Source organism: Pristis pectinata, chromosome 9 (genome assembly GCF_009764475.1).
Source record: "Pristis pectinata isolate sPriPec2 chromosome 9, sPriPec2.1.pri, whole genome shotgun sequence".
Classification (NCBI taxonomy): Eukaryota; Metazoa; Chordata; class Chondrichthyes; order Rhinopristiformes; family Pristidae; genus Pristis; species Pristis pectinata.
In genome coordinates, this window is record NC_067413.1 from 68,051,174 (window position 1) to 68,061,688 (window position 10,515).

General features: G+C 42.5%; 1 protein-coding gene across 1 annotated transcript in view; it reads right to left on the reverse strand.

Moving 5' to 3' along the window:
* The window catches only part of LOC127574703 (GRB2-associated and regulator of MAPK protein 1-like), a 78,161-nt gene extending 69,041 nt beyond the window's left edge, over positions 1 to 9,120 (reverse strand). The window contains 1 exon segment of the mRNA XM_052023989.1: positions 6,338 to 9,120. Coding sequence (XP_051879949.1) covers positions 6,338 to 6,446 — 109 coding nt within the window. The 5' untranslated portion in view covers positions 6,447 to 9,120.
* Between the last annotated feature and the right edge of the window lie 1,395 nt (positions 9,121 to 10,515).

Genomic DNA, 10,515 nt, shown 5'->3' on the forward strand with positions numbered 1-10,515 from the left:
TTAAACAGACAAATGAACGAGCAGAGAATGGAAGAGTATGGATCTCGTGCAAGCAGATGGGATTAGTTTAGACTGGCATCACAGTCAATGCAAACATCGTGGGCCAAAGGGCCTGTTCCTGTGCTGTACTGTTCTATGTTCTAAAACAGTAAAATGCTATTCATTGACACTCTCTACTGAATGCTGCATTAATCTCAGAAAAGAGTAAGTGTGCATTCCGATCACCAGGAATGACTTGGCAAACAAATATTAATAGATCAAATAAAGTATCAATTGATTTTTTCTTTTAAAAAAGGTGCACAAAATCCAGATGAATGTCAATATTATTACATACAGTACAATGGCACAGCAAGCAGTACTGCTGTCTCAACTCTAGTGACCTGGGTTCAATCTTGACTTTCAGTACTGTCTGCTCCTATATCCCAAATACGGTCTGGTTGGTATATTAATTCACTACTGTAAATTACCTGTAGTGCATGTGGAGAATCAGTGGGAAGTTAATGGACACCAGAGAGAGAATAAATTACAGGGAAATAATTGGGGAATGGGATTATTCTGAAAACTATTATGGACTCAATGGAATGAATTGCATCCTCTATCTTGTAAGAAACATGAGAAATGACTTAGATTATTTTAAGATTACAGTGTGATCTGGGAACAGAAAGATGACATTCTGTTGGATTATAGATACTAAAGTAAGCAAATTGCCTTTATTAAAAGAGAAGCCCAATGTGACTGTTCATTTCCTGGGCCCTCAGTGATAATAGCTGTGAAGGTAACACACTGTGTGATCCTCTTTTACTACACACCTTTTTTGTCACACTGATATTGGGAGATAAAATTTCCATGCACAGAGCTCTTCAAGGTTATCTGTTAAAAATTAGTGAGAGCATGGGCAAGATAATTAAGACACAACGCAGCTCCTATTGCTCATCTCTTTCGGTCCACTTTATTCAGAATTCAAGGCTGCTTACATGGCACAATAAACAATACAAGCTCCTACAGCAGGTGACAATATATTAAGAAAAATCAATCACAATCAGATGTTCAGCAACAGAGGCACCACCAGTTCAAGAACCCAACAGAACATTACAACACAGTCTACCTGCCCCAAGCTCCAAATGCAGATTTGAAAGATGGTAAGTGATGTTCACAAATTAAGGAAAAGAGCCACTAAATGAAGAGTAATACTCAATTGAGAGGAGCAAATAGAAGTCATAGGACAGAAAGAACAATATCCAATCAAGCTGTGAACCTACATTATTTTCAAGGAGCAAGGGAAAGTGATATCAGTTGAATCTGTCAAAGAATATACATCACTGCATTACTGGTATCTTTGCAACCTTACATGAGGAATTTATGATACAATGAATCACATCTTCATGGTCATGTGCAAAAAAATCTCAAATCCAACTAATGAGAGAATGAGAACAGCATAGGAATTTTCTCATGAAGATAAATTTGCAACAATTTGCAGCATCTAGGTTCAAGGGTTACAGAGTCATTGTTGTACAGCACAGAACTGACGAACTTCCCCAATTCAGAGGAAGGGCCGCTGAACTGAAACATCGACTGGTTTCTCTTTCCACAGATGCTGCTTCACTGGCCGAGTTGTTCCGTTTCTGTTTTTATTTCATTTGCTGAAATATATTGGAGAATAGGCCTTCTATATAATGTCTTCAAATTAAAAGATTCTATACAGATCTGCCCCTGTTGTACAGCACTGCACCCTACATCCTCCCTCCCACCCATCCCCCCCCCACTGCAATAAAGCTCTATAATAAGGTTATTAAAAAAATGCAGCAGTTAATGTACTTTAGGAGCTACCTCTTGGTGTAGGCAGACATCAATGACAAAATTCACCATTGCTTTCAAAGCACCAGCAAACTGAAAAATTGTTTGATTGAAGACCAGGATCTCAATCCTGACAAAGTTCATGTTTACTGGGCAGCAATGAACCCCACCCTCATGTATGGCTCTAAAATATCAATTACCTGCAACAGGCACCTCAAAACACTAAAAAGGTACAACTGATAACGTCTCTGCAAAACCCTCTGAATCCACTGGCAGGCTAAGTGAACCATTATCAGTGCTCTTACTCCAGACCAACATCCCAGCATTAAAGGTACCAATTATACTCGGTCAGCTTTGACGAGCAGATCACACCTTTCACAAGTCTGACACTCAACTCCTGAAACAAGCATTCAATTTTGGGCTCCATCGTGGCAAGAAATTACCAGATGGAAGGGGAAAACAATTCAAGGATGGCCTCAAAACCTGCTTGAAAAAATGTAACATTCCCACAGACCTGGCTTAAGTGACACATTTGTATCAAAATTGAGAACCTCATACCCTTTGTAAGGAGCACACAAAAAGCTCTGTGTAAATCGCAGAATGACTGCACCAGATACCAAACTACCCACTAGACCACCCATCAAGCATCTCTTGACCCACTTTTTTTTACATATATTCAAGGGATGTGGGCTTTGCAGCTCAGCCAGCATTTAACTGGCAATCCTTAATTGCCCTTGAAAAGGTGAAGGCAAGCTGCCTTTTTGAAATGCTGCAGCCCTTGCACAATGCTATTAGGGAGGGAGTTCCAGGATTTTGACCCAGCAACAGTAAAAAGAACAGCAAATCAGAATGGCTTGGAGAGCATGTTCCAGTTGGTAGTGTTCCCATAATTTTGCTTCCCTTGTCCTTCTAGCTGGTAGAGGTCATGGGTTTGGAAGATGCTGTCCTAGTAGTCTGCTGAGTTGTTACTGCAGTGTATCATGTAAATGGCACAAATTGCTGTTAGCGTGCATCAGTGGTGGAGTGAGTGAATGGCTGTGGATGGGGTGCCTATCAAGTGAGCTGCTATGTCCTGCATGGTGTTGATCTTCTTGGGTGTTGGTCAAGCTGCACTTATCCAGGCAAGTGGAGAGTGTTCCACATCACTGCTGACTTGAGCCTTGTAGATGGTGGAGAGACTTTGAGGAGTTAGGAAGTGAATTAGCTGCCACAGGATTCTTAGACTTTGACCTTCTCTTGTAGCCACATTCTGTATATGATGACTCCAATTCAGTTTCTGGTCAACAGTAACCACCAGGATATTGATAGTGGGAGATTCAGTGATTGTAATGCCATTGAATGTCAGAGGATAATAACTGGATTTTCTCTTGTTGAACATCATCATTGCCTGCCACTTAGGTAGCAAGTAACATTTGTGCCACATATCAGCCCAGGCCTGGATATCATCCAGGTCTTGTTGCATTTGCTTGTAAACTGCTTCATTATCCAAGGAGTCATGAATGGTGCTGAACATTGTGCAATCATCCCAACTGAAGGAAGGTCATTGATGAAGCAGCTGAAGATGGTTGGGCCTAGTATATTTCTCTGAGGAACTCCTGCAGCAATGTCCTGTGGCTGAGATGGTTGACTTCTAATCACCACATCCATCTTCCATTGTGCTAAGTATGATTCCAACCAGCAGAAGGTTTTCCCCTGATTTCCATTGACTGCAGTTTAGCAAAGGCTCCTTGATGCCATACTTGATCAAATGCTGCCTTAATGTCAAAGGGCAGTTACTCTCATTCACCTCTGGAGTTCAGCTCTTTTGTTCATTTTTAGACCAAGGGTGCAATGAGATCAGGGGCCAAGTGACTTTGGTGGAACCCAAACTGAGCTTCTGTGACTAGGTTGTTGCTAAACAAGCACAGCTCGATAGCACTGTTGATTGTCCCTTCCATCACTTTGCTGATGATCAAGTGATGATTAATGGGGTGGTAATTGGCCAGGTTGGATTTGTCCTGCTTCTTGTGGACAGCCCCTACCTGGGCAATTTTCACATTATCAGGTAGTGTTGTAGCTGAAGTGCAACTGCCTGCAACTTCTAGAGCACAAATCTTCAGTACTATTGCCAAAATGTTGTCAGGGCCATAGCCTTTGCTCTATCCAATGCCCTTATCTATTCCTAATATCACATGGGAATAAATTGAATTGGCTGCAGGGTGGCATCTATCATACTGGGAACCAGTGGAAGTGGCTGAAACATATCATCCACTCAGCACTTCTAGCTGAAGATTCTTGCAAATGCATCAGCTTTCTCCTTTGCATTGATGTGCTGAGCTCACTGTTCATTGAAAATGGGGATATCTGTGGAGCCTCCTCCTCCAAGGAGTTGTTTATCCACTAACATTCACAACTGGATGCAACTGGAATGCCAATCTGATCTGTTGGTTGTGGGATTGCTTAGTGCTGTTTATTGCACGCTGTTTATGTTGTTTGGCATGTAAGTAGTCCTGTCTTGTACCTTCACCAGATTGATCCCTCGTTCTGAAACATGCCTGATGCTGCTCCTGGCATGCCCTTCTGCATTCTTCATCGAACCAGGGTTGATCCGCTGGTTTGATGGCAATGGTAAGCGGGGCTATGCTGCGCCATGAGGTTGCAGATTGTGGTTGAATACAATTCTGCTGCCGCTGACGGTTCGCAGTGCCTCATAGATGCCCAGTCCTGAGCTGCTAGATCTGTTTGCAGTCTGCCCAATTTAGCATGGTGGTAGTGCCCAATGGCATTCTTGCCACAAAATATGATGAAGTTATTCTCACTGTGAAGACAGAATTTCATCCCCACAAGGACTACTGATACTGTCATGGACAGATGTACCTGCGACAGGTAGATTGACAAGCACGAGATCAAACAGGTTTTCCCTCTTGTTGGTTCCCTCACCACCTGCCACAGACCCAATCTAGAAGCAAAGTCCTTTATCCAGCTCAGTCAGTAGTGAAGCTACCAAGCCACTCTTGGTGATGGAAGTTGAAGTCCCCCCACCCAGAATACATTCTGCACCCTTACCATTCTCAGTACTTCCTCTAAGGGATGTTCTACATGTAGTAGTATTGATTCATCAGGGCAGACAGTAGGTAGTAATCAGCATAAGGTTTACTTGTCCAAGTTTAACCTGATGCTATGAGATTTCATGGGATCTGAAATCAATAGACACGGTAGTGTAGTGGTTAGTGTAATGCTATGACAGCACCGGAGACCTGGGTTCAAGTCCACTGTCTGTAAGGTGTTTGTACATTCTCCCCGTGACAACATTCCAAAGATGTACGGGTTAGGAAGTTGTGGGTATGCCATGTTGGCGCTGGAAGCGTGGCAACACTTGCAGGCTGCCCCCAGAACACTCTACATAAAGATACATTTCACTGTGTGTTTTGATGTACATGTGACTAATAAAGAAATCTTATCTTATATTGCAGACTGCAGGGCAGTTCCCACCCAACATTATACCAATGTGTCATCTCTGCTGGGTCTGTCCTACTGATGGGAAGGACATACCCAGGGATAGAGGTGGTGGTGTCTGGGACGTTGACTATAAAAGGTATGATTTTGTGAATATGACTATGTCAAGCTGTTGCCTATGGCAGTCTGTAGATCTCAAATTGGTCTCAGCCACTTCAGAACCCACAGAACAAGTCATCTTCTACTCTGTGAGATTGCCTAATAAGAAAAGACAATAACTATACTTAATAAATTGTATTTGTACCGGTACTACTAAGTTTAAAAAGGCAATGTAAAGATTGACCTTAATACTAAAGCTTTCAACATACGGATCGACTCGAGAAACACGTGTCAGTTTTCAGCTGACAAATGGATACACATTTAATAGAAAGACCGAGAGAAAAAGTTATCATTTCGAACTGCACGGAGAAGTGAGACTTGTGAGATAATATTGCATTGGCCGATTCACAAGCGATAGGACATATCACGAGGTAAGCTGAAGAAATGCGGAAAACCACACATTTCCTGCGGAGAATACAGTACACCTTTGGACTGCAAAGCAGTGATTCATTAGTTAACTAGTATTCGATTCGGTTACCAGATACCCTGAGGGTTACAGCTTACTCATTTTGGTACACGATCGAGTTAATATAGTACAACTTCAATGTATTTCCACAATACACATAGCAAAACTTTCTCAAATCTGAGGAATAGATGAACACTTGATTAAACTTCGAATCCCCCTGACGAGTAAACAAAATTAGTCTCAGAGCATGAGAACTTCATTACATAGCTCATAAATTATACATAAACCCAAATTGCACCAGCGAGGACTTCCTTCCTTGCGCGTAGGCAGGAGAACCGTCACTGAGCAGTGGTCGATGTCAGTTGAAAGTTCACTCCGGCAGCCCAGCACCTTACAAAATGTGCCACGGCCGCCACTCCATCGGCCCCTGATAGTGAAGTTTCACAGTGCGGGCTCGGTCGCTGACAGGCCGAGGCCGAGGCCTCGGCGGATGACCCGGGCCCCTCCCCTCCCGCCAAGACCCTCGGGCGGCGCCCTCCTTACCGTCCTCCAGCCGGACCAGCTGCGGCAAGCGGTAGGAACTGACCAACAGGTCAAGGGGCCGCGCCACGCCGCTCCACTGCATCTCCTTGGCGCCGCTTAGTGTCTCCATGCCGCCCGGCAGCAAAACAGAGGCGGGGAGCGCTCAGCCGCAAGCTTCCATCCGGCCGCAAGGCCTCCTCGGGGCGGGCGTCGGGCTGGGCTGCGGCCGCTGCTTCGAGAGCTGTGGTGATGGGCTCCGGGCCGCGCTCCCGAAACGCCATGCCAGGAATCACAGACTTCAGACCAGCCAGCCGCGGTGCCTCTCGGACGGAGGAGGAGCTGCACCGCCCGTCCTCCCGGCGGAGCCTGCCTTCAGGAGCCCGTCACTGCGCAGTCGTGGCTAACACCACCTCCCTCTCGTCTCACTGCTGTCAGCATTACTGCCTCAGAAGCAAGGTTATCCGTCTGGATTGTTAACTTTCTCCAGGTTCGCAGCCTGACCTGCTGAGTATTTGCAGCATTTTATTTTTTTGTTTATTACTTGCCTATGTGTGGTTGTGCAATTACTTTAGCTTCTCGTGTACCCTTTTATTCACATTACACTCCTCTGTGAAAACTAAGCCTCATTTTAGTATCTCCACCTTTCCTTAACCCTCGTAGATTTCCTTTCTCACCTTTGTTTACTTTATCTCATGATAACATTTATAAATTATGCTGGTTACCATTCATTGTTTTTTCTGCTGTAGATTTTATAGATTCCACTGAATTTTCTTTAGTGTTATTAGTCCCAGAAATTCTATCGAAACATGAAAAATCTTCCTGCCTCACCCCCCCATGATCGATCTAAGGTCTCTTCCCATTTCTCATGTTACAAATTGACAACATAATTCAAAAACATGAGTGCATCTTCCACATGCATGCTCTCAATAACCAGTTCTACCTTTCTTGATTCCTCTGCTTCCTTGACGCCAGATGACTTAGTGATTTTCAAACTGGATAAGCCACATCATTATCTAGTTAAACATTGGAAAGATTAGAACCCCAATTGTTATTCTGCACCACGAATTTTATATACTTACTGTTGATTCTGCACTTCCACTGTCCCTGTTTCACCAGAATTTTGCAAACTTTGATAATCGGTTTGACCCCCGAGTCCATATGCAAGAGTCCCAAAGACAATGTAGTTGTGACTCTGTAGTATTGTCCATTTCCACTCTGCTTCAGTTCATCTGCTGCCGAAACACATAGGCCCCTTGTGTCACCAAACTCAATTATTTCTAAAGCTGGCGAGCCTCCTTTCTCTATGATCTGTAAACATCTGCATATCTGGAACTCCACATGGATCCTATCCCACACCAAATCTCACTCACATAACTCCTTTTTTTCCTGGCTTACAGAGGCACCCCCAATCCTGGCTTCTTAACACTGCCAATTTAAAATTTTCACATATATGGGTAAAGTTCCCTTTGGTGAAATCAGAAAGTACCTGGTGGTGAATCAGCAGTCCATTTTGTAAAGTCAAGTACCTGGTGGCGAATCAGCGGTCCAATTTATAAAGTATGGAAACAGGCACTTCGGCCCACCCAGTCCATGCTGACTATAAACACACATTTATACTAACCCCATTTTATTCTTCCACATTTGACCAGCTCCTAGGGAGCAATCCCATCCATCCCACTTCCCCTTTCCTTATTTCCCTGTACCCCTGCAACCTATCACGTGCCCAATAAATTCCCTTTGATTCTATTGTCATTTTGCCTTCACTAAAGTGTAATTTACAGTTGCCTGTCAACCTCCCACCATGGCTTTGGGAGCACTCAGCAGAAACTCACTCAGTCACAGGGAGAATGTGCATAGTCCAAACAGACGGCACCCGAGGTCAGGATGAAACCCAGACATCAAGTGCTGTTGGAAGGTCATCAACTCTGTGAAGGATGCCCTTTGGTCTGCCCGAAACTTGTTGTTCTTCCAGCACAGTGAGATGTCTGTAAGGGAATGCTGCAGACTGGCACAGTCCAGGCTGCAGGAATATGTACCGAGAGATGCACTGAAGCTCGGTGCAACCAATGCTAAGTTTCTGTGGGGAAGGACAACAGGATAGGCTCCTTCCGCTACTGCAAATGGAGGGGCAGAGATGGGTGGGGAAGCCCTCAAACAATGAAAGATGTATCACCTCAGGGAGCCACATAAGTGGCAATGGTGCTTTGTTTATGTGTTTTTTTCTCTTTAAATTTACACTACTAAATGTAATAACCATGAATGTTCGGCTTTTGTTTTTGCACTGTTTCCTCCTTTGTATATATTTTTTATTATGACTAAAGTTTATTTTTGAAATAAAAAGGTCTCTTGAGCTGTGAGGTAGCAGCACTATATGCTGTCCCACTAAGGCACCCTCTTTCATCCTAATTAAATATATTCAGTATTTGCATAAATCTCTTACATTCTGTTTCTAGGAATATAATGAAATATTGATTAGGATTGCCAGCTCACCCCCTCCTTTTGCTGCTTTACTCATACTGATTATTTTGTAATTAGAATTGTAGAGTTCTCTCTAAACTACATTTTGATAGCAGTATTTCATATTCCCCTGTGTTACTGGTTTTATTCATATTATTCACAATTATCTTATTCCATAAATAGACTTTTCTCTGATAAATTAATACATCAATGTGTTGAATAAACAATTGAGCCTAAAAAAATTAAGTGAGTGTTATTGGTTAAATAAGCCACACTTCTCCTATTCCTTGACTGCTTAAAAACATTTAAGGTGAAAATGCTGCATTGGAAATGAGAGAGATCCTGCAAAAAATTCAAGCCTGTTTGGATTTTCAGAGAGGTTTTACTAAAGTCAATATTCTTCACTTATTTTCATTATATTTATCTGGTCTCCTTCCTCCAAATTCTCTTGTATTCATATTAAATGTTCTTCATTGCATTAAAGCTATAACAAATTTTAATTTGTTTATTATCGCTCTTTGCTTTCCCTAAGCAGCCTCTAGAATGGATGTCCTGGACACACTTTTATGATTCATTGACAGTTAATTAATTTGAACAATTACTGATGTTATTGAATTTTTTAAGTGAGTTGGATTTCATTCCAGTAGCCTCTTTGTGAAGACAGTGAATCAGCTTTTATTTATACCTTTGACTTGTACTGGAAATGCTGGGCTTTTGCCTTAGTCTTTCAAGGTTTTAGTTAAAAAAATAATAAATAGCATAATGGTTTAATTATGGTTGTTTAAATAAATGAAAACTCATCTACCCATGGGCCATTAGAATTCAACAATCAGTGCTGGGAGCTCTAGCTTCTTGTCAATCTATATCCTCATTCTCACACACGAGGTCACTTCCCCTTGCTGCAGCATGCACATTTGCAAAATGAAGAGATCATTTTACATCTTATAATGATTTTATGTCACGTGTTTTATTCTTTGGCAATACATTTATTCCAATAACTTGATGGAGACAAAAAAATTGCTGCTGTCGGCCTCTGACAAAAAGTATTAGTTTAGAATTTCTGTTGAGATTCTTTGGATGGATTTGTGGTATTAAACTGTACATTGTGACATAGGTTTACTGACTCAAATTAATTCCAAAATTATACAGGAATTTCTCTTTGCAAAATCCTTCATTCCCCTCTGAAGAATCATTGACACCTATGCCCATTCCTTGTACCCCAGGAGAAGGGACGTGTTCTCAGAGGTCAGGTGTCACTTCAAACCAAGTGGCATCAATTCTTGTTTAAACTGACTCACAAAGCATTAGTTAACTGTGTTAGCTGATTGTCAGGAGATTGTCAGTGACCTTAGAACATCTTGGTGCCACAGAAATCTCACAGGTGATTATTAAGATATTTATTTTTAAAGATATTTATTTATTAGTCACATGTACATCGAAACACACAGTGACATGTGTCTTTTTGCATTACTGAGAATGTGCTGGGGCAGACCGCAAGTGTCACCATGCTTCCGGCACCAACATAGCATGCCCACAGCTCCTAACCTGTACGTCTTTGGAATGTGGGAGGAAACCGCAGCACCCAGAGAAAACCCATGCAGACACAGGGAGAACGTATAAACTCCTTACAGGCAGTGGTGGAATTGAACCTGGGTCGCTGGCACTGTAATAGCATTACACTAACTGCTACACTATCGTGCCACCCTTGTCTCCAAGGTAGTCCAAGGTCTTCCTGCAATTTA